General features: G+C 33.6%; 1 protein-coding gene across 1 annotated transcript in view; it reads left to right on the forward strand.

The window, feature by feature from the left end:
- The window catches only part of LOC113120517 (solute carrier family 35 member F1-like), an 81,639-nt gene that overhangs the window by 20,419 nt on the left and 34,661 nt on the right, over positions 1 to 26,559 (forward strand). Inside the window, exon 2 of the mRNA XM_026290386.1 lies at positions 16,493 to 16,668. Within this exon, the coding sequence (XP_026146171.1) occupies positions 16,493 to 16,668 (176 nt within the window). The remainder of the gene's footprint in view (positions 1 to 16,492; positions 16,669 to 26,559) is intronic.

Genomic DNA, 26,559 nt, shown 5'->3' on the forward strand with positions numbered 1-26,559 from the left:
TTTCTGTCTTTTAGACCCCTAATTAAGTTTGATGAAGCACTGCGGAATACCATTATACTTCAAGTCTCTTGCTTTAACCATCTTTTTCCCATCAGGCTGATGTGAAACTCATTATGATTTAACTTTTGTTATAAGAGTGCCTGCCAATGTCTGTCTTCTTTGGAACAGCGACTGCATCCCAATTTGCAGAATATTTGTACTAAATACTATACAAGATTAGGATCTTAAATCATAGAAAAATATTGTGTCAAAAGTGCATGAAGAGAATACTAATTACAATTCATTTTCAAAATATGCATTTATGCATCATGGTCAGGCAAATATTAGCAATAACCTCTTTTGCTTTGAAAGTTGCTTAAGGTTTTATTCTGAATTTTATTCACTTGTACACTAAAAATAACCAGTTAAATTGAATGTAAAAAATACTGTGGAAATTTACCATAAAAAATGCTGTGATAATGTTTCTGGTGTTATATAAATGTCATTAAGTGATATAATGTTAATAAACAAGCTATCTGAACTACAAATATAATATTTTTTTACTTAAAATTTTACTGAAAAACAACATTGCAAATGTATAGATAGTACACAAGACACAAAGGTAACACAAAACACTAAAATAATGCAATAAACACTAAATAACAGAATATTTAAAACACAAGTGTGAGTAACAGTTTTTATTACGTGATATCTATTGCTTGGTCTGTTAAGCAGAGCTTTTGATATGTAATGAGTATTTATGCGTTTTAACCTAGATCACAGTAGCGTCCATCTGTGAAGGCTGTGAAACATACACTAGACAATCATAGCAGTGGGCGTCCAACCCTCCAGTCCACCACACCTATTCATACAGAGTGTTCTGATGAGGGGGGTAACAAACAGGACAGAAAATAGCCCATTACTTCTCCAATATGATGGTTTTTTTTATGTAAAAATTTTGAAAACATTATGGGCCCCATTTTGACGATCTAAAAGCATGGTTTAAAGAGCAAGGTGCAAGTTCACCTAGGGCATGTCCGAATCCACTTTTGCTAGTTTTAATGACAGGAAAAATGGTTGGCATGCCTAGCGCATGGTCTAAAGGGGTAGTTCTTATTCTCTAAATGAGTAATGGGTGTGTTTTGGGCATATAGTGCAATAAACCAATCAGAGCCTCCCATTCCCTTTAAGAGCCGGTTTGCGCTCGTGCCATGGCAGATTTGCTATTTACACAGTGGAATATGCAAGCAAAGACTGAACGTGTCTCCAGAGAGGAAAGCTGCTCGTGCACGAGCAAATAGGTAGGCTAATTCTGACACATTTAATGACTATCCATTATGGAGGTATTTTTATATTTATGTAGCCTACACAATAATAATCTTTTACATTGTAATCCTTTGCATTTTAATATTTGAAATGGTTGTGTGCTGCTTCCCATCACAATGTGTGTAATAAGCAGAGTGTACGCGTGTTATGGACCCACCTATAGGCACATATTACTAACGCGCTCTTTAAATAACATTGGTTTTAGACCAGGTTTTAGTTGGTCAATGGCACAGTCTATTTCAATTGCCTCAAAATAGCAGTGCGCCAACAATGTACCTGAACACACCTCGTTTTCAGACCAGCATGCCCATGGGCGCACAAATGGGTGCAAATGCATTTGCTATGTAAACAACGTGGCGTAGGACGTGAAAATGAAAACTGCGTCGGGCTGAAACTGGCTAAAAACACTGCAATGCGCCAGGTGTATGATAGGGCCCCATAAGTGGACCTCAGAGAACAGTACGACATAAAAAACAGAGGTAGTTCATCACCCTTTTAATGTTGTTGAATAAAAGGTTATTTTTTTTAAACTAGTTGCTAACACTAATGTGCAGAGGCCAACACATAACAGAGAGATCTGTCTGTCTCAAAACAGTCGTGCTGTTTCTACAAGTACAAGTGCTTGAAATTACATTCTCTACCCTTATGCTGATTGATTTGCACTTTTGCTCTAGAAGATCTACAAAATTAGAGAGAGATGCGTGTATTTTTGATGTGAAAGCATCCGCTCCGCTTGAGTAATGACCCTGTGCATGGAAACAGTGGTTATTTGTGTGCTGCAGTATATGAAGGATGATTGATATCATGACTACAGCTCTGTACCGAGTGAAGTGACCATTGAGTTGTTTTCTGGCAGCATGGTTGGATCTCACAATGGCTCTCTGCTACCCAGCATGCCAACTGAACACAGGCCATGTTGTCTGCGGCTTTCTGAAATGTTGGGAGAGTGATTTTTGGGAGGGAATGGTCAGGTTTCTTTTATCGGCAGTGACATGCATTATTGTGTAGTGTGTAGCATCAGTATAAGATTATATGGACCTGTTTTAGTTGTATTGGATCATGCCGTTATTGTTTTATCTAATTTAAATTAGTTGTGGGTGCTTTTACGAACTGTTTCAGTTTGTATCCATTGGAAAAAAATGTCTTTAGGTCTATTTTTGGGGGATATTGTTGGAAATAAAATGGGTTGCAAAGGTCAGTAACATTGACTTCAGTATTTTACTGCCTTTTAAAGGGTTAATCTCTATTTAAATTAAAATCTACTAATTGTATTCCAGTATAATCTCAGTGTGGGGTTCCTTATGAAAATGCATATAGGCATATTATTAACAACTTCAAAATATTTTAAATTAAATATTAAATATTTTTGTCACTGAAGTATGAATGTTTTTGTTTTTACTCAAGCAGGCTTATCTGAACTTTAAATGAAATATATCTAGCGGTGTTATTGCTTTCTGTATGAATAGTATCTTACAATATTGCTCAAATATTCAGCCTCTTGTCCTTCTAATGTCCTTGAGCGATATTACCTGGATTGGGGATTCAGCACAAAAATCTAAAATCTGTACTAACAGCTTCGCATAGCACACGTTGATATCAGACTTTATCAAAATCACATTCAGTTTCTCACTATAAAAGCATTTTGATATTTAACACACTTTAAGTTGCGATCGCAAATCATTTTACTTCCTCTAAGTGATGCTTTTCTGAGTGAAACAGGACGTTCATTTAGAATTGATTGGATTGTGAAAAGTTGATATTAGCAGAATGTAGAGGAACAAGAAGTCAATTTTTCATAAACTCTGACCTGTGTGACTTGCAACAATATATATTCGTAGGTTTACATCCCATTAACTGTGTATGGCACCCTGGAAACATAAAAAAAGCGTGTAATGTCAACCAGCCATCTGGCACTGGACCTTTAACCTGTAACAAGTGTGATTAATTTCTTCATTTGCATCTGATTTGAATACCTACCATCAAGTGGTGGTAGATCAGAACAGAGTTTAAAAGGATAATTCACCCAAAAATGAAACAAAACCCCAAAATAATTTCACATCTCTTTTCTGTACAATGGGAGTTTACATAGTCATAGTCACCATATTTGTCAAAAAGGAAAAACAATGATGATGAAAGAACACCTAAAGTATTCCATATGAATGTTTACATCAAATACATAATGCCAATAATGTTGGTATTTTCAGTGAAAACTGACATAAATGTCTGATTTGTCATCATACTTTATATCATATGGGTTCAGAAGACTTGTAATATAGTGCATGAATATGGATATGTTTTATGAAATGTTGGCAATAGCACCATGATAACTAACCAATGTTCAATTAAACACAATTTTATTGAAGAAAATTATCAATAAAATACATTTTTGAATTTATTAATAAAAATAATCACAATATTTTTTTTTTCTCCAATTAATAGTTCATTAACACAACTGGTGAATTTGTGTTATACGATCACAGGTGTACCTTTGTTCAAAATTTTGGGGTCATGGTATGTTTTTATTTTTTTAATTAATACTTCAGAAAGAATGCATTAAATTGATCAAAAGTGAGACTTAAGACATTTATAATGTTACAAGATACTTTTATTTCAAATAGTGCTGTTAGTGTAACGCGATAACTTAATTAGTTATGAAAAATAATGCAATTTAAATATTTTAACCCCGTTAACGCACTTGGCCCACCCCCAAATCTGTACATCATCTTACATTTCACATTATTGACTGTTCACAAATATGATGCAGGACAACAACCCCATAAATGCAGTTATGCTGTACAATTCAAGATTTTGGTGCAAAAATGCCCCTATATGAGTTTTTGTCTCATGTTTTTATATCATATGATATCACACGAGCAGGGAGAGCAGTATTAGATGAGTGCTGATTTTGTCCCGAATATAATGAGTGCAAATGTGATTTTATACAACAGTTCAGTAAATAAGAAGTAGATATTGTTATAAACACAATGTTATGTGTTTTTGCTCAATTTTGCAGAGAACATATTACCTTTGAAGCAATAGCATTGTTTAGTTACTGAATGAAAATTTTGAATGAATTGTGTGAATCAATGATTCAAAGATCTATTTATAAAGAGAGCCATTTACTTCATTCCTGAATGAACCAGCGTTTGAACTAATTGAATGAAGACATTTACCACTACCAGATGTCAGATTTAGTTTTTTATTTAGAGTATCATTTTATTATTATTAATAATAATATTAATAATAATAAAGATTAAAGGGATAGTTCACCCACCCCCCGCCAAAAAAAAAAAAATTTTTTTTAAATAAAATTCCATCATCATTTACCCTCGTGTCATTTCAAATCTTAATTTTCATCATAGGAATAAATTATATATTTAAAATATATTCAAAGTGAAAACTGTTTTTACAATATTTGTTTTTAATGATCAAATAAATGTAGTCTCTGTTCACTTTCATAAATCATACTGACCCCAAACTACTCAAGATGTCTCATTCAATCAGCTTTCATGGATTTTCAGAATCTGAACTATTCATTTCAAAGAGAATCAAATCATTTTAATCTGTTCAGCAGAATGTCCCTTTGAAGAAAACTGATTTGATGTTCCAGGTTGAGAAAGCGTATCATTCCAGATTTTTCAACGTTGTAATCAAATTGGTGGTCGCTTTACCTCATGGTGACTAAACCCTTGAGTAAAACCCCTCTGTGAGACCGATCCCAACCCCAGCACAGCAAGACGACTCCTAGATGAAAGAACTTCCCTTCCTTTGAGAAAGAATTCACTTTTGTGCTCTCCCTAATCCCTCTGCGAGTTAGTTAAATGAAGCATGGGCTCTCTGATACATATAGCGAAGCGGGGCAAGCTAGGGTTACCGAGACCCCACAGGGAGTCTGTGCTAGATTCATGCGCCTTCTTGGAGGGGTGAAAATTATCATGTGAAACACTCAAGAAATTTTGAGCAGGGCTGATTTCTAGAAGCTGAATCCAGCCAAATAGATCCTTAATTACATCTTTAGGCATTGTATATTACATGGGTCGTCTCCATGGCAGGATATTAGTTTTCGGTGGTATGCTTTAGTGAGTACTTGCACCACAGTAGGTGGTCTAGCATCTGCTTAAGGGCAAGGAAAATTAATGCAATACAGAAAAAAATTACATAATGTTGTTTGTAGTTTGTGCTTATCTAAAGGTGCATTGCATTAGACGGTGTGTATTAAAATGAATTTTTGCTATGCAAATTCACAGGTCAGAAGACAACAAACGTGATGTTTGATTCAGTTTTTGATTAATTTGTAAATTATATGTAATAAGTTTGCAAAATTATAAAATAAATGTAAACTTTTATTCCGCAAGAATGCTTTAAATTGTTCAAACATGGCAGTAAATGCTTTTACGTTGTTAAAAAATAAAAATTCTGTTTGTCCACAAAAATATTAAGCAGGATAGATTAATAATAACAAGAATTGTTTTTTGAGCATCAAATCGTGATTTCTGACGGATATTGTGACAATAAACTAGAGTAATGATTTTTAACAATTTTTTTTTTTTTTATCAGTGGACCTCTCCTCAATCTAAATGTTTATTGACTATTTGATGTCTGCTAAAAATCCTAGCCACAGAGAGATCAAACCTTTTAGAGAGATTTAGTGAATAAATGTACTGTTATGCCCATATATCATTCCAACATTTATCTGTGCAAATGCGAATAGAGTGTTCTCTTTCCTGTGGGACATGACCTAGTTTGCATTAAACGATTGTTTATTTAATCCCATTAGATCTCTCTTTTCTAATGTGTGTGGCTACAACCGAGCACCTTCCAGAAGTATGACAGGGACACCAGGAACATGTTTACTGCACTCCCAGTACAGGGGTTTTGTTGATTCTCTTTGGTATGGTAACATGATTTTCATGGAAACTTGATTTTCATTTAGATCAAGTACTGTGTTTGATCCAATGAGACTGTTTAGACCCCATCACCTTGAAATCAACAGTGTTCACAATTCATTTCACTACTGTAATCGGATTTATTTGCAGCAGATGTAATTAAACAGGATGGTAAATATTGGTGGGACATGATTTTATAAATCAGGAATTCTTTGGATTGTGAAAACTGACAGGTGGTTGTTTCAGGTTTTTTTTCCATATTTTTTTGCAAAACTGTGGCTTATTTTAAATAATATTCAAAATAAATAAATAAACACTTAAATATATTTTAAAGGTACATACATATACTTTATATGTTTAAAAATTTAGAAATATTTTTATGGGTTTTACAAACACTGTATAAAATTATATGAACAGCAAGCCATGGCATCTTATGTTTTTTTACTAATTTAACACATCTAAATAAAAAAAGAAATCTAAACTTTTTTATAAGTTATATACAATTCAACTTGATTTTTAAAGTCATTATAAGTTAAACCAAACTGATTATACTTAAAAATATAAACTTAAATTTAAACTTAAGAAACCTATTTTTTTTAAGTGAATCTAAAATACTATATTTTTTGAGAATTTCAATTATGCGTCATGTGGTGTAGAACTTCAGGCACTTCATGTACCACTGCATACTGGAGAGCCTTTGCAGTAGAGAATATATGAAAAAAAAACTTGAATAGTACTCAGGTTCACTCTGCTTTTCTGTCTCTAGCATGGGTCTTATTTCAAGAGGCAAGGCATTGCCTTGAATGGGAATGAAATTAGCACTTGATGTATATTTACCACTTGAGGAGAGTCTAGGTCATCCCACTGATCTATATTGATCTAGACTGGAGTAATTTTGGAGAAAATGATGTTTGATTGGACCTTCAGAGTTAGCATGGAGTGTAGATCTGATGAGGAGATGCAAGTGAGAAAAAAAATCAATCTTAAACATTCTTTCTTTTCTATCAGAGCAGAAGCCCAGAGTAGAGCCGTAAATAAGGTGTGTAGCGTTTTACTTCACTCTTTCAAAGAGGCTGTCAGAACAGATTACCAGACAGAGACCACTTTTGTCGGATTGACTTTGAAGCTTTTTTCCCTTCTGTTGTTTCGGTGGAGTTTGCTGGTAAGTCTTTGTTGTAAAGTGAAGTCTATTGATCTAACAAGACATCCGTTTGAGTTAACCATCATTTGATCCGAGACATCTGGAAATTAGAGCTTCAAGTAAATCTGAGGAATTGGTGTGAACGGTTAGGTGAAGCCTGTGTGAAAAATAAAATAAAAATAATTTTAACAAATCTAATACTGTTTAATTTTTAATTTTAAATCAAATTATTTTAATCATACATATAATGTATGTTTAGTAGTTCAATATAATATAAAAAATTCATACACAAAAATTGTTAAACCACAAAATTGAACTAAAACATATTAATTTGACAAAAATTGTGTATAATTGACATCATTTGTTTATTTAGTTAAAGGAATAATGAAATAAAAATGATGTCATCATTTACTAATCCTCAAGTTGTTCCACGCTTGTATGCATTTCTTATTTCTGTTGAATATAAAATAATATATTTTGAAGAATGTGCCATTTCCTGAATGGAAAAAGTACTATTAAACTCAATTTGGCCTAGAAATTAAGCTTCCCACATTTTTTACAAAAATATCTTGTTTTGTTTTCAACAAAGACCTTCATGAACAGCTTGAGGGTGAATGATGAAAGAATTTTTATTTTGGGGTGAAATATCCCTATGACATACATAAAAGATTGGCTAAATTGAATGAAATTTTTTGTCAAAAGTCAGAAATGGCAATAACAGTCTTTATTTGGAAACCTCTGATTAAAATTTTTAGTGATGACCATGCACGGCTCTAAAATCAATTCTAGTCATATTTCAGGTGGAAATCTCATTTATTTCTTCCTCCTCAGCCACTGACGACAGAGAATTCTGCATGACAGATATGTTTCCTCACCTCCCAATTTGTTCAATAGATTAATAAGCCTGCTTGAAAGCAAGTATCAGATATCTTTGATAAATTCCTCTCTTGCCAGGCTCTGTCTTCCTGCAGACTATCTTGAATGTTTGATCTGAAGTTGTTTACTTCTTCACACACACCCCGTCATCTTTTTTTTTTTTTTTTTTTTTTTTAAATAACAGACTTTAGTGCTACAATCCTCCCAATTACACTGAATTCACAGGCGCTCTAAAGTATGAAAAAATCCTTGCTGGCTCTTGTGAAGTGATGTTTTTCTGGCTCTGGAATAAGTCTGTCCAAATCTTATTTAATGGTACTAGTGTGGGAGCTATAGAGATGTCGGGATGTCGTCTGTGGCTCTTTCAGTAAATATTAGTTAGTCAGTAATGGTTAGTTTTCTTCATAGGCTGCTGCACTGTGAAAGAGTATAGAAAGCCATTGAAAGAAAAGAACTGGTGGTACATGACTTAGTAATTCATTTTGATCAATCAGGACAAAAAACACTATAATAACAAATTAAAAGTAGTCCATAACATGTGCAGATCAGAGATGATTATCAGCATTTGATAATATTAATTTCCTTTTTTTTAACTCATAGGAAAGCTTCAGAAAAGTTTACTTTTAGTATACGTAAATAGTGACCCCCCCCCGAGTTGATTTAGAGCTTTACCAACACATATTAGATAATATATGCTTAATAATGAAGGTTGTTTATTGGCATTAATGGTTCCATGAAGAATCTGGAACATCCATGGAGTAATTACATTCCACAAAAAGTTATTTTTAGTCAAAAGGTTCTTTATACTGCATTTGAAAATGCTCTTCACTTTAAGGAAAAAAGGTTATTTTAAGAACTGTTCACTGAAAAGTTCATAGGGGAACCAAACATTTTTCTTATATGGCATTTTTTATTTTGGGGTATGTGTCAATAATAAAATATAAATCTCAAAAATGTAAAGAAATTCAAGAAATTCTTCTATTCAGCAAGGACACATTAAATTAATCACATTTAAAATGCTATAAAAGTTTTATGCTTCAAATAAATGTTATTTTGCATTAATCATTTATAGAAAAGTCTTGAAAAGTGTACAATGGTGTCCACAAAAATATTCATACTTTTCGTATATATATAAGTACATATACCTGACTTTTTCATGAATGTCTGTTGAACAGAAAATGCCCCTGAAAAGTACAGCCCGTACATTTGTCACACTTGTCTCAAAACGATGTCTTTTATGGCCCGTGAGTGCAACACAACAGGACGCTTTTGTAACAGAGGCCAAGCCCCAGTGTGTCTTAACCTCTTTTTTCTGTTTGTATCAGCAGATAAATAGTTTATTTGTTGTTTTGCTCCCCTGTTCGTCCTCATCACATCCCTGTCCTTGAGAAGAACAGTAGAGATCAACAAATACAACATGAATGTTTTCAGCACTTTTGCAGTGAATGCAGAGTGTACAAACACACAGGCTCCTTAATAGTCTGAGGTCAAGAAGATATCAGTTTCCTAGAGGACTGGAGCGACCAATCATCACATTTCAAACATCATCCATCAGTCTGAGCATTTATTGTGTGGACGCCTTGCAGCTGGCAGCATGCCTGCATTATATATTTCTGAAGGCAAAGCAGGTACATGTGAAGGACAGTAAAGCATATATGAGCTAAATATCATTTTCTTTTTGTCCTTGTCACTCTTTCTCCTCCATAATAAAAGAGAGCTTCTTACAGGAGCTATAAAGCAAATTCAATTCAACTCTCGGCCAGGTAATACCTCTTGGGGCAATGTAACATAGACCAAAAAAAAACTACATATTTCATCTTAAATACAACTGCCTTAGAGAAAAGCAAATTGGTTTCTATCTAAATGCAAATTTGAACCTCTGTGGTAGTGTTGGGTGAGTTGAGCTCATGCATGTGTGTTTTGGACCTTTCTGAGACACAAGCAAGGCCTCAATCATGTATGACATTTCACTTTTTATTTTTTAGTGATTGATAGGTCTGTTCTTAAAAAGTTTGACAAGGCACAGATTTACAGTGATTTATGCTGAAATATTTGCTACGTGCAGTACTTTGAACACTTTCTTTGTACAGTACAATGCTTTTTTAATGTAAGCATGGGGTTTATTTTGTAACCTTTGTATCAATTTACTATGAACACATTTATCTGTTCCTGGCTAGTTGTGAGTTGACCATTGCTGTCATTGCTGAATGTTATTATAGCACACAGAAATGACAGCAATGTCAAGAAAATCAAATAAATATATATTTAGTTTTACTTTATTTAGTTTTATTTTGTCTTGTTTTTTTGTATTTATTCTTCTTCTTCTTATTATTATTATTAATTTTATTTACTTAACTTAAATTTGACCTTATCATATAATATATTAATTTTATTTTATATTTAATTTAATTAATTTATTTATTACTAGTTTTCAGTCAGAGTTAAATATTTTGAAGAAAAACATCATCACACAGTTATTGTCACAAATGATTAAAATTATACCACTGTTATCACATTAAAAAAATTACGGCAATGTCAATAAAATAAATAATATTTTTATTTTAACTTGTCTGGTTTTATTTGTATTGTACTTTTAATTTAATTTAATTTAATTTAATTTAATTTAATTTAATTTAATTTAATTTAATTTAATTTAATATTTAGAAGAAAAATAGAACTTGAGTCACACAATAATTGTCACGCATTATTGATCATTGCTGTCACTTCTGAGTGCCATTACAGTACGTGGAGCTCCAAGCGTTTTCCTGCAGACTGTGATGTTCTCGGCAAAAGCCTGTAGTCTTTGAGAAAATTAGAAAATGGCCACAAAAGCCCTGGGGATAGAGATGCGAGATGTCGGATATCTGCTCCATCACTTTAATACTGTTATCATGAAATTGGCCATCGCTCAATTATTGTCAGAACCGGTGAAGAGCTGAAGAGCTAATCGGACATTCATTAATCTCAGTCTCATAAACCTGATGTTTATTTCCTCTCATTTCGCGACAAAGAAGGGGTAACAAACATTGCTTGACAGTGTTTAGGACTTCAGCTGCCAGTCCCCCTACAAAATGATTTTTTGATCTGTCTTGACGTTTGCTGAAAACAGCAGCTGCAGTAAGCTATGTGAGGTTATTGCATTATTAAAAGACTTTAACGTCTCTCATCCATCTCATTCTAGTACTTTCCGTTCCAGTGAAATCACAAGATAAATGCAACCAAACAGGCCATGATTACTGATCTGACAAACAAATGCATATATATATACATATATATAAACACATTATTATAGCATCTGTTAGTCAGATCAGTAATCCCTGGAGCAAGATTTGAACTTGTGACCCCTTACATTTAAAGCAAAATATTCCTTTGAGCCAGATCAGCTCATGCTCAGATCAAGGCTGAAGCCTCCCTGAGACTGAAATCCTAGAGTCGCCTGTTGTAACAAATGCTCTTGGTTTAACCTCAAGTATTTGATGCTTTTCTTTCAGTGTCTTTTGTTAATTGAATATAAGAAATTTCACCTCCTCATGGTCCTTGTCTTGATGTGATTATCCGGCTTCAGTTGAATAATTCTGTAATATTTCTCCCTTGTTAAATAGAGTTGATGTTTTTGTCTTTGTAGCAGCCTCAAAGAGGGTACTTGTGAATGGTGAGCACCCTTTTGAAATAAAACAACAAATGCAAAAGACTTCAGTCTCATGCACTTCACAGACACACTTAAAGGAACAGATCACCCAAAAATGAATATTTGCTGAAAATGTATTCACCCTCAGGCCATCCAAGATGTAGATGAATTTGTTTCTTCATCAGAAAAGACTTGGAGAAACTTGCTCATGAATAGATCCTCTGCAGTGAATGGGTGCCGTCAGAGTGAGATCCCAAACAACTGATAAAAACATCACAATAATTTAGAATTATTTTGGATTGTAAATGGTGCTTGTCTTGATCTGTGCATATAATATTTCAAACATGATGGAATTTTCACTGAAGAAAACTATGTGATGGATAGAGGACTCATATTTTAGTCAGAAACAATGGTTTGAAGTTTTAAAATGCCTTTAATGATGATGTTTTTCTCTTTAATTGATGGACCTGAGTCGTGTGGATTACTTGTTGATTAGTATGATGTTATATATCAGCTGTTTAGACGCTCATTCTGACGGCACCCATTCACTGCACATTGGTGAGCAATTGATGTACTGTAATGCTAAGTTTCTCCAAAGAAAGAAAGAAAGAAACAAACTCATCTACATCTTGGATGGTGTGAGGGTGAGGAAATATTTCGTAAATTTTCATTTTTGGATGAACTATCCCTTTAAATGAAGGCCACGAGACTGCATGTCCTCATCAAAAAATGCACCATTTTGGATAGGGTCCTGCAGTTAATTGTGTAAAGTGTACACCATAATGTGAAAAACACAAAAGAAATCAATGAACCAAGTCTTTAAATAAGCAATTCTACAAGCGTTGTTTTGTAATGAGGACAGCTTTGTAATGTGATGACAAAAAAAATGAAGTTTCAGTAACCTTTTCCAAGTCTCAAAGCGGTTTTGTTTGTCATTAATTGCAGTACTTGATTCTAAAATTTTACCTGAATAGATGAACATTTTTGTTGTAAGCACATCTAATTAACATTTAGCATCGTTTTCTGCACCACTCCTGAATCTGCAGAGCCACAGCACGGAAATGATATTTTACCTGAGTAATGAGCTTGCAGTCTGAGTTAAATGTGATAAGATGAAAAATACTGTGTACTGTAAATAATAATACACCTATAAATGAAGCAACACACCGTTCTATTTTTTTGTCTCTTCACTGGCTGCACTCAAACGCAAACACAGCACAAAACAGTGCCGTCTGACACATGAACAAAGGACTCTTATGATTTGATTCTTTTAATGAATTATGAATTAATTTGTTAATTAATTCTTTTAATGAATCATTTAACACAGCTAGGGTTACCAGTTTGATTCCAGTCAGTGAGTTGATTCAGATTGAATCCATGATTTAATCAATCCATTTATAGCTTAAATTAAAAGTTTCTGATACATTATATAGACACACATATGTACACACAAATATAGAAGCCAAAATTTTCTTTATTTCAAAGTTTAATCAAATGCAATTTATTTAAGACTAATATGTGTATTTTTTTACATTATTATATATACATATATACTTAGAACTAATGTTAAAACAAGTATAAAAGTATGAATATAATAAAATTAATGTTTAAAATTTTTATTAAAACAACAAATGTAGTTTTACAGTACATTCATATATTAATATATTGTTCAAATTAATGCAAAACTACTTTTGTTGTTTTGTTTAATTTAAAAAGTTATATTCATACTTATACTACCAAAAAAAATATATAATTGTAAAACAACATTTATGGTTTTGTTGAATGTGGATCTTACACAATTATATGGTTTTCAAACACTTTACTCCCAAAAACAATCCATTTGATTAAATTTAACAACTTGTTACATTACTTTATATAAGGTATATATTGCACATTTTGGCTGAGAAACTACATCCCAAAATTCACACACTTATATAAGAATTGAAGTGCATTACAAACATTTCTGATTTCTTGTAAATACAGCAACTTTAATTTTTAGGTAGCTTCTAATCCACTTTTCAATTACTTACTAAAGCGTAACATTCCTTTTATTATCTCTGTTGTACTAGACTAAGAGGATTTGTATGAAAATAAAAGGCAGGACAAACACACTGTGTTTTTTGTTTAGTTTTTTTGCCCCATTTTCTTTTCCACCTTGTCTTTGACGGATGTACGAATGCAGCAGCACATGTTTTTTGATAACGCGGCTCCTCTTTCATCTTCCTGCATGTTGTCTCAGGAATTAACCTGTGTGCGTGCCTCATTCGTTATCCATGTGTGTGCGGTGAGCACTGGCTGTTTTCGTATGCGCTGTGTTCACTGGGGAGCTGGATGGTGTTTTTGAAGAGAGGGCAAGTCCCCTATATTTAAGCCCAGTTGATTGACAGTTCATTCCCTCACCCGGTTCTGCACGCCTGCATTTCCTGCGTTCTCCTCAGAGCTCTGATCCTGCCAATTGGACTGTCACACACTGAGTCTCAGGCACACACAGACACACACACACATACTGCACCAACAATTAAACATGGCCTGTCGTATTGGATTTCACTAGTCGTTCCCACTAACCACCACCTGTAACTAACCATCTGGCACGGCCCAGAAAATGGCAAATCTGACAAATTGTCTTGATGAATTACAGGAAGCAGGTTTGTTTATCACCATGACAGCTGGTGTGATTTTATCATCACTTAAATCCGACGGGAAGGATGTGGCGAACAGCTCTTGAAAGGCTTGCTTGATGGGAGGTCACCAGTGTTGGAAAGTTACTTTGAAACTCGCAAAGCTAATCTGCTAAATACTTCAAGTACAGCCCATCTCTAAATCATTTCTTGAAAAAATAAAAATAAAAATAAAAATTTGAATCACTTCAAGCTACTAGCTACTAAAAAGCAGCTAATTACATTATTTAGAGGGACAGTATATTTTTATTATTATAATTAATTCATCATATAATTTAAACATCAAAAGTTAATAACATATTTCTATATATAATCAAATGTAATATTTATTATATATTTATGTCATATTTATTTACTCTTTTGTTTGATTTTAAACAAATTTTATGGTATTCAAACATTTTACTTTCAAAAATCATTTGACAGAATTTTACTGTATATAGCTGTCTTGTCTTGTTTAGAATTTTTTGTCACAATATTTATCTTTTTGTCATATTTATTTACTCTTTTGTTTGATTTTAAACAAATTTTATGGTATTCAAACATTTTACTTTCAAAAATCATTTGACAGAATTTTACTGTATATAGCTGTCTTGTCTTGTTTAGAATTTTTTGTCACAATATTTATCTTTTTGCAGAATTTTTGCTCAAATAAATGCTCTTTTTATTATTATTATTATTATTATTATTATTATTATTATTATTAACCATAGTAATTTTATTTTTTTTTATTTTAAGTTTTATTTTTAATTTTAAAATGTAGTTAAGGTAAGTGGCATTGCTACTTTTATTTATTTTCTCCCCAGCACAGACAATCATATCATAGGAAACACTCTGTAAAGAACAATCTGTTGATAAAAAAAAAAATGAATGTGATTCAAAAAGAATTAAAGTGCTAATTGACTGAAAGCACTTAAACAAAGAAAAGTGTTTCTTCTATTTACTTGATAGCTATTGCCTGATAGCTTCTCACAGAGATACATATTGTGTCCACCCTTCTCTTTGGTTACACTTTTTTGTTACAGTATTTTTATCTCAACTTCCACACAACACATTTATATGAAACAGTGGAATGTAATCATGTATATTTGCAAAATAAATAGAAAGGACAAAACACTTATCATTTGTTGTTGACATCAGAAGTTGTGTATGTCCAATTTAATTCTTACAGCACAAATTCATTCACAAATTTAAACAAACTACAGACTTTTTATGAACAGGATCAAGAACCATTTAGATGTAGTTTGTTTCTTCATCAGAACAGATTTTGCTTGCCAGTGGATCCTTTGCAGTGAATGGGTGCCGTCAGTCCAAACATCTGACAAAAACATCACAATAATCCTCATGACTCAAGTCCAGCATGTCTTGTGAAGTGAGAAACTAAATCTTTACAGATAATTTTAATTTCAAACTATTGTTTCTAGCTAAAATATTATGTCCATAATATCGCTTTCTCTGGTGAAAAAATTATCTCATCTGAATCAAGAGAGAAATAGATAGATCAAGCTCGGTTCAGTCTAAAACAGTAAACAAATATGCTGGTGCATCGTGATGTGAGAGGACAACAGGGGATGGACCTTTTCACTGGAGGAAGTATTATGAATTATGGATTGTTTCGGCGGTTTAAAATTAAAACCACTTATTAAAGGATTTGTGTCTTACAAACATAGTTTTTCATTTCAAGATGTTAACTGATACACTGGAATGATGTGGATTACGTTTTCATCAGCTGTTTGGATTCTCATTCTGACGGCACCCATTCACTTCAAAGGATCCATTGGTGAGCAAGTGATAATTTCTCCAAATCTATTCCAGTGAAGAAACAAACTCATCTATATCTTGGATGGCCTGAGGGTGATTAAATGTTCAGTGAGTGAACTTTAGTTTTTGTCTGAACTTTTCCTTTAATGTGTCCTTCTGTCACGGTTTTGGTCACACGGTACATGAGATATGCAAATGACTGCCTGATTTCCGTTCACAGAGAACTTCTCCTGACGCTGGCCCTTGGCCAGGTCTTATCACTGCTCATCTGTGGGATTGGCCTGACCAGCAAATACCTGGCGGATGATTACCACGCCAACACTCCGGTGTTCCAGTGCTTTCTCAACTACATCCTGCTGTTCCTGGTCTACACCACCACACTCGCAGTCAGGCAAGGTAAGGGCGGCTCCTCCAGGCTTCTGTGCAGTTTAATATAACACTGTCAAATGGTAACATAACGTGAGGTTACAGTATCTGTAAGACAAGGTGATGATAAGACCATAGGAATGTAAATTTTTTATGAGAGACCGGCAGAAAAAGGTTATTTGAAGTTTTTCCATTAAATTTCTCTTTTCTGTCTCGAGCGTGACCTCTTCTGGGACTCTGGCACAAACTTTCAAAACTACTAGCCTGTTTCTATTCAGAAACTTGTCAGTCAGGCTCTGTAGATTTCATAAAAAAAAATGAAAAAGAAAAAGGAACTCTGTGTTTGATGCTTGTATTTTTTATTTGTTTTATTTTTATATTGTTCATTTATAGACAAATTCTCTTACATTTTATTTAATAAAAGCATAAATGCATCATATTTTACTTTTGTCACATTTTTCCCCTTAAGTATATCCACTTATATTTAGTTCAAACATCAAATTTGCATTGACTGAACTAAGTAAATGTGGACAAATACTTTTGTGTATTTTATACTTCTAAATGAAACATAGGAGTGCATAATTAGCCCTTTCTTAATGTTGATGTGGTAATTACTGTATACGTTTAGTCTTTTTTCTGCATTTTCACTTGATGGCAAGTCAGGTTACAGGTGTCGTGCTCTGGTTGTATATCCTAATTGATTTGATGTTGAGTCCCGTGTCCGAGCCACAAGCTTTGACACAATGTTTTCTGGCACACTTTCAGCAGGCTAAGAATAGAAACGGAAAAGCGTCGTGTTCTGAGATGAGAAATATGCCAACTCACAGTCTATTTATAACAGATCACATGTGATTCATTGACTAACACACTCTTTTTATACAGAAATCAGGTTGTTTTAATAAGCTCTTTTAGGATCATTAATGGATGAGTCATTTTTGAAGGCTAAACAGGACCAGAAATGATTTTGGATGAAAATCTTTGCTAGGAGCTTTCATACTTTTACACTATAAATATTACAGAGTGCATGATTCAGATTGATTAATCAAGCAAAATGAAACTCTATATTTGTCATTTGAAATACAATTCTTACATGAAAAAGCAAGATGTGTGTATATATAAAAACACATGCATATACACACATATACATATACATTAATTAGGTTTTGATTTGATTGCTAAGTTGTTCTTAATGCCTCTAAGATGTTGCTAGGGTATTCTGAGTGGTTACTAGGACGTTGTTGATAGATAGTAACATTTGGGGTTTAATGGGTGACTTTCCAATATCCTTACTTGTCATCCTGTCAAGTTTTTGTCATAGTAACTTTTTCGCAGCTCTTTTTTCACCCATAATGCATCATTTTAATTGGCAAGCCTTGCTGAACCGTATTTTGAAGCATGCGAATATTGCACGCGAAGGCTGCGTACAAACTCATTATTTCAAGCACGCCGTCAGCGGCTCCTGCCAAATTGGCGCAGTCTCTTTGTTCTACTCCAGTGACCAAGGAGTTGTGTCTGCAGCCTCGGTAAACATGTCCACACGACGCTACAGAAAGCAGGCAGGGAATGTGAGCTTTCAGGGTAACAAGAGCAGCTGCCTGTCAGGCGGCCCGTGTCCACGAGCTCCGTGCCAAACAATGATGCTCATCTTCTACAGTCCGACAGCGCAGAATCTGTCATCTTACAATAGCCTCGGTAAAGTGAAACTTGCTTTTCTCATTTCCTTCCCTTCCCGTCATCTCTTCTCACCTCTTCTGTGTAGCTTGTAGCAGTCTTGACCCCCGTGCTCCGTTCAAATTGGATTTAAACCATGGCGCTGCAGTACTGGAGGAGGGGTATGGCGGGAAATTGGTCTCTCTCGTCAAAACTGCATCACTTTTTACCGGTGGAGACATAATGTGGTTTCCTGTACTAATGCAGCCAGGCAGTTATTAATTACTGGAGGCTAATGCTGATGGCTGACAGAAACGTTTCATGCTCTGCTGTTCGTTATTAAGCCTGATTCATATTATGGCAATTCCAGAACACTGCACTCCGCTGATCAGAATAAATACAACTAGCCTAACTTTGAATACATTTAGAAAGATTTCAATTTCTTATGCCAGCTAAACATCTGAGGTAGTGTTACAGTAGTTTGCTATCATGGAGATATTTAGAATTTATTTATATTTTTATATTTCTGTTTTTATTTAAATTTTAGTTTTATGTTGTGTTTTTGTCATTTATTTTTGTTTTATGTCTATTTATTAATTAAATATTATTATGAATTAGTTATAAATTTTTTCACATTTTAGTTTTAGTTATTTACATGAATTCAAACTAATACATATTTACAATATTTCATTGGAAAGTAGCTAACATAAAATATATATTTTTTAAAATTTTTAGTTAACTTAGTTAAGTACTAGTTATTTTAATACATCAAGATAAAATAAATAAAATGATAAATGATGCCTTGGCAGCATTTATTTTATTTAACTGAAATAAATTTATTTTTTTAATTTATTTATTTAATTATTATTTATTTTAATGTTAAATGAAGCAAAATAAAAATAATCATTATTGCCATGGTAACCAGATGAAATAAAAAATAATTTTATTTCAGTTAATTTAAATAAAAAATATAAATAACTAGCGGAAATAAATGTATTTACAATTTTTATTTTATTTCAGTTAATCTATTCAAAAATAGTTATTTTAATACATCAAGTTAAACTGAATAATGTTAACATATACATATTTAATTTTATATTACATTTTAGTTAATTTATTTGAAGTAATGAAACTATTTCTAGCTAACTTTTATCTCTAAGGAACCTTGGAAAATGAACAAGCACTATCATTTCTGATCCCAGTGGGTATTTCTTTTGTATTTTAAAAGAATAGTGTTTTCTAATGGATCTGTTTGTTTCAGATATAGTTTTCAGACACTTATTTCATTGTAGAAATGGTCTTTTGATAGTGTGATGTATCAAGTTAGCTGCATTAGTATCAAGTTTGCTGATGTTGAAAGATAAAAATAAAAGAACAGCCTCCCAAAGCATGGCAGAAGCATTAGTGCATGAGAACAACCTGTCTGTCCGGTGCGAGGACGCACACGGAGTCACAATAGCTGTTGTTCCAGCAGGACTGTGTCTGCACAGCATATGGCCCTCTCTCTTATTGTTTCAGGAATAGAAAATAAATGCATCTGCATGCCAGAATTATTTTTACCAATCTGTCAACACTGTGCCATGGCTGCCAAGTGGATGCTGGCGAAGAGAAAGGAATGCATGGCAATAACAGTTATAATGCTGAAAGCAGTTGCTGTGAGGGAAGTGGTAGAAAATCACAGAGGAAATCTTGTGTGAAAACTGCACTTGTTTTTTAAAAGCGTTGGCTTTGCTCATACCTCAAAGTTTAGTGCTGTCATATATGCCACCCTCAAACTATTTCAGTGACAAAATGTTGCATTGACTGATTGCAGGTGTAGAGCTCCATTTACTCAGTGCCTATTGGCCTTGAGCTGAGGGGGCGTGGTGCTGGAGAGCCCCGCCCCCTTACATTCATCACTGCCATCTGACATTAAAAGCTTGTACAACTTTTTGTGCAACATGCAATTGTTACTCTCCCCTACAGAGCTGTATTCAATAAGATAATTAATCATCTTGATGTGATAGCCCTGATATTGATTTTACGCCGCTGCGATTTGTTTTTACACTGCCGTGTACACACATCTAGAGAGCTGACATCAAGAACCTTTTGAAACGCTGATATCGCAATTATATTTGAGATGTTTCGGAGCTTGATTTCCTGGTGGATTTCAACAGCTAAATCAGCCAGTTTTATCTTTTCACAGCTTGTCTCATCCATTTGGTTTGAAAACTACTTGAGATCAGGTTTTAGAGGGGTTTTGCATCTCAAAATGAATCAACTTTAGCCAATTATGATGCATGATGGAAATGAATGGTAATGAGTTCACATAATTCAAACTGTTAACATACAGCATTTGCTACGTGAGGCTTTTTTGTTTCAAATGCTTCCTGGTGAAACTTACGTAGGCCCTTAAATCTATTTTCATTTAGTTTTTAAAATGTTTAAATTGTAAAATTAGTAATGAAAAAGCATGTCTATTTAAATTGTAATCTTTTACGAAATCATTTATATGTTTTTACAAACTTATACAATTCACATCACATGTTTAGGACAGTGGTGGACGAAGTACACAAATCAAGTACTTGAGTAAAAGTACAGATACGTATAATAAAATATTACTCCAGTAAAAGTAAAAGTACTCCTTTTTCAATTTTACTCAAGTGAAAGTACAAAAGTACTACATTTTTTATGTACTTAAGTAAAAAAGTACTGAAAGATAGATGTTTGCAATTTTATATAGGCTAATTTAATTTTATATTAGCACATTTTTTTTATTATTTTTTTTATAATCCTACTGCTCAAAATACCTGGGATTTTTTCCAAAATAACCACTATATGGAGTCAAGATATATTTTTGTTGTTGATATGGACTACACTGATGAGAGTAATGTTAACTGTGAAGCTTACACTGTGATGTACCTGAGAGAAAACAGAGATGACCATTTGATTTTCACCAGTAAGAACAAAGTATTTTAAAGTTTGTTGTTTTACAGAACAACAGTTATATATGACATGATAATAAGGCCTGAAGATTTTAGGGAAAATATAATTATATTTTCATAACGATTTTTTCCTTCTCAAACCTTGTCTGGGGTGTAAAAACACCACTGGCCAAACGGGGTGCATCTCTTCCCCACTTTGATAATTACTGTAGTTACCATGTTCTGAACATCACATCCTTTCTTTTCTCCCCAGATGTAATCTATATATATATATATATATATATATATATATATATATATATATATATATATATATATATATATATATATATATATATATATATATATATATATATAGCAAGTTTGTTAGCTAGACAGTTAGCATCAGCTAACAATATTTACTTATTTTCAGTACGGTTATGAATAACGTCCTTAATAACAATGGATGAAAATTTTAGAGCTCTACTGATGATTAAGTCTAGAGTGGGTCCACCTTTGTGTGTACATGCTGAATTGACAAGTAAAAAAAGCCTCAAGTCCAAATATTCATTTATCACCAATTAACTGTTTGACAAACACTTCCTGCTTCGATGTCTGAATTTAACAAAATCTCAAACATGCTCCGATGTCCCGATCTGAATCAACCGAGTCGCGACCATTCTCCGAAGTGGCGATCTGAATCAACCGAGTCGCGAACAGGCTCCGAAGTGCCGATCTGAATCAACCGAGTCGCGAACATGCTCCGAAGTGCCGATCTGAATCAACCGAGTCGCGAACAGGCTGCGAAGTGCCGATCTGAATCAACCGAGTCGCGAACAGGCTCCGAAGTGCCGATCTGAATCAACCGAGTCGCGAACAGGCTCCGAAGTGCCGATCTGAATCAACCGAGTCGCGAACAGGCTCCGAAGTGCCGATCTGAATCAACCGAGTCGCGAACATGCTCCGAAGTGCCGATCTGAATCAACCGAGTCGCGAACATGCTCCGAAGTGCCGATCTGAATCAACCGAGTCGCGAACATGCTCCGAAGTCCCGATATGAATCAACCGAGTCGCGAACAGGCTCCGAAGTGCCGTTCTGAATCAACCGAGTCGCGAACAGGCTCCGAAGTCCCGATCTGAATCAACAGAGTCGCGAACAGGCTCCGAATTACCGATCTGAAAACTTCGACCAAAGAATGTAAAAAAAAAAAAATAACTCATTTTATCTAATAACTCTAATAACTCTACAAATCTATGAAAGACTCAGATCACGTGTCTAAAAATAAATCGCTATAGTAAAAGAGAAGTAATAAGAGGAGTGAAGTTTCCTATGGTTCTGCTGTGTTTGGTCCTCACGCGCGTCTGACGCTCCGCGGCGCGTCTCCGCCCCTCACACGCGCGTTTACAGCGCTAAATTAATCATCTTTGCTAATTATTATACATTTACTTCATTGTCAGCTCCAGGTACTTCATTTATTATTGTTCATTGAACTGTTTGAAACAAAAAAATGTATTTCAGTAATAATTCTAAATTATCAAAATAAAATATATAAAATAATGGTTTCTATTTTAATATCCTTTAAAATATAATCCATTTCTGTGATATGCGCTGTATTTTCAGCATCATTCCTCCAGTCTTCAGTGTCACATGATCTTTAGAAATCATGAAAATATGATGATTTATTATTAGAACTATTTATAGTTGTGCTACCAAATATTATTTTGGAATCTGTGATCTGTGAAAGTGTTTTAAAGTTTGTGGTTTTACAGAACATCACAGTTATATATGACATGATAATAAGGCCTGAAGTTAGGAAGAACATTTTAAGGAAAATATAATTATATTTTCATAATGATTTTTTTCCTTCTCAAACCTTGTCTGTGGTGTAAAAACACCCCTGGCCAAACGGGGTGCATCTCTTCCCCTCTTTGATAATTACTAGTTACCATGTTCTGAACATCACATCCTTTCTTTTGTCCCTAGATGTAATCTATATACATATATAGGTGGTTGAATAAAAATATTTGGACATTATTTATAAAAATTACCTCAAGTTAGCACCAGCAAGCTTGTTAGCTAGACATTTAGCATCAGCTACAATATTTACTTATTTTCAGTACTGTTATGAATAAACATGTCTGTCTAACATTGTCTAGTTAATCCAAACAATATACATATGTATAACGTTACTATTAATACACAATATAAAAACAGATGTCATGGTAGCATTTTAATAAAACTGTTAATATTACGGTAGCGGGGAATTTGGACATGCATGAGTTATTTTATTTAATCTGTGTTAGTTTAAGGTTATTTTATTTTATTTTTTAACCTAAAACACAGAGACGCTGATTGATGTGTCTGCATGTCAGCATTTCAGTGGGCTTAAACAGATCACTCTTTACAGCGGATTTAGTTCCCAAACAACTGACAATTTTGACCTAAATATGATTTTCAGTTACAATAATTAATCCTAAATTTCGACATTAATAATTTAGCAACATCAGACGCACGCGCGCTCACAAGATCTGCCGGTTCTTACTTCTGTAGACTCGCACTTAACGGTTCATTTGAATCAGTGAGTGGTCGAACAGCTGCAATCGGATCATTCTAATTCGTAAACGAATCGTTTGGTGCGATTCACGATCTGATTAAAGTTTATTTTGAAAAGACTCAGTTCGTTCATGATGAATCAGACACCGCTTCTGCGTGTCGGAGCACGTGATATATTATAGGGAGTCACGATATGTTTTATGAAATGGAGTGAAGTTAAAAGTACGATCTTATGCTTTGGAATGTATTGAAGTAAAAGTAAAAGTTACTCAAAATAAAACTACTCCAGTAAAGTACAGATACTTGAAAAATGTAGCCTACTTAAGTACAGTAACGAAGTAAAGCTACTCCGTTACTGTCCACCACTGGTTTAGGACCCTATAAAATGCATTTAAATTTTTTCTCATTAAACTATTGAATGATTTTTTTTTATTTTTTTTTGGTTAAATAAAAAAAATCATGAGACTTTATCATGTAGAGTTTAACATCGGTTTATAAAAATATTTTTTTTTATTTTTCTACAATTCAGTCATTACTATTTTTATTGGTTTAACTAAATATTTTTTATAATCAAAAGCATATCTAATAAATTGAATTCATAAAAAAATAACAATTTTAATAATTTATAACAAGTTTTCTTCTCAGAAATTCTGTTGTCTGTGTCTGTTTTAATTTCACTGGATTTATGATTTAATATACATTTATTATCAAAAAGGAAATCAAATGAAAACATAAATCATTAAAGATGTCATTACCTTTTTAAAATTTAATCAAATGAAAATGTAACTATTCATTTCATTTTTTTTGTCCAAATGCTTAACAACAGTAGTTTACTGTTTTTTTTTATATTCTTTAATAATTCAGTATGTGTAGAAGATGAAATATACAAAAGCAGTCTTTTTACTAGTCCATATCACAATATGATATCAAGTTTCCATCCCTACTTTTTATTTATTCGTCAGTATTTTGCTAAAATAAACGATATTCCGTGTTCTACTGTAAATTCAATTTTTATAACTGGATTCTGAGATCTCATCTGCATCAGTGCCTTCAGATGAATTTCAGTGCCTTTTTGAAATACTTTTTTAATTGTAGGTTAGGAGGAGGCCTCCGCTTTGTGTTTGCAGTCAGTTTGCAGCATATCCATCACATCGTCTTCATTATCTCCTGCAAAATCAAGTGCAGGGATTGCTGGGTAATGTGTGAGGTCAGTGCTTTGTCCTCTGCGTTGATTATTACCCCTGAAAGCTTCTTTATTGACTTTTTAGAGGCCAGCTGTATCCACTTCTTCTTACTGACACAGATTAGAAGTGTTGAGCTGGAAGGAGTGAGGGAAGAGATTTATTGTTTGCATTGCTACAGCGCCTCGACTCTATCCTGCTCCCCCCATGGACAGATAATCAATAAACTGTGTCCACACGATGATGGGGCGTGCATGTATCCTCCTCGGCCGGTGCTGAGTGTGAAGAAGCCATTCACAGCCATGTGAGTGAGAGAGTCAGTATCATATTTGATACATCAGGCTTTTATGTCTTATACTAATGGAAACTAAATGGAAAAAAATTATATTTCAACAAAATAAGACAAATTTGGCCATCTTCATCGTGTTCAAAAGTTTAAAAGCTCTTAATGCATCTTGTTTCCCTCTGGAGCATCAGTGAATGTTTGAATCTTTTTTAAATAGTTGTTAAATAGTTATAGGGCATTTGAACCAAGCATTAGTCTTTCTTTTGGAAAAGGAGAACATATGAATGAGTCTCTGGAAGGGTTGTTTAGTCTCAGGAGTGATCACGTTAGTTCTGTAATGCTTTTAGTAATCACTAAAGTAAATGTAAACGTGCTGTATAGGATTTCTGCATTATTTATTGATTTAACGGCTGCTTTCATCATAAGTGCCTCATGTTCTCCTGAGTATGGCTGTTGTGATTTGACTAATGCATTGCACGGTGATGCCTTTACCTCAGGGCTTCAGGCTTTACTTTGGGGTTTATACTACATCACCACAGATTCCTGTTTGAAAGCTACTGCTAGCAAGAGGCAGTAAACTTATTTTCATTTATCACACACAAAAAAATGAAAATTTTACTTAACCTTTCATGTTATTCCAAACCAAACATGATTTTTTTCTTCTGCTGAACTAAACAGTTGCTGGTAGCCATTGACTTCCATAGTATTTTTTCCTAAACAATGGACATCAATGGCTGCAGCAACTGTTTACGCAAGTTCATGCATACAGTATATCTTCTTTTCTGTTCAACCGAAGAAAGAAACTCATTTGAAAAACTTGAGGGTGAGTGAATCATGACAGTAGTGTTTCATCAACTGATGGAGAAGAGACTATTTGTATAGTATAGGATAGTATAGGATATATACTTGGCTGGGTCATACTATATAAAGTATATACAATATATTAATATATACTATTTATACTCTCTCTATCTCTCTCTCTCTCTCTCTCTCTCTCTCTCTGTATAGATAGATATAGATAGATAGATAAAGTATAAAATAAATGTTTAATGTACATAATATTATGTTTGAATGCATACATTTATACATTTCAATACACAACTGTTTCAAAGTTATTGGCTGGTAAGATTTTAAAAATGTTTTTTAAAAAGAAGTCTCTTACAGTATGTTCTGCAAGTCTGGATTTATTTGATCAGAAATACAGAAAAAATAGTAATATTGCAAAATATTCTTACAGTTTAAAGAACTGTAATTCTGTAAATAATTTCTATTTGAATATATATTACAATGTAATTTTTTCCTGTAATGCAAAGCTGAATTTTCAGCATCATTACTCCAGGCTTTAAT

Source organism: Carassius auratus, chromosome 20 (assembly GCF_003368295.1).
Source record: "Carassius auratus strain Wakin chromosome 20, ASM336829v1, whole genome shotgun sequence".
NCBI classification, from domain to species: domain Eukaryota; kingdom Metazoa; phylum Chordata; class Actinopteri; order Cypriniformes; family Cyprinidae; genus Carassius; species Carassius auratus.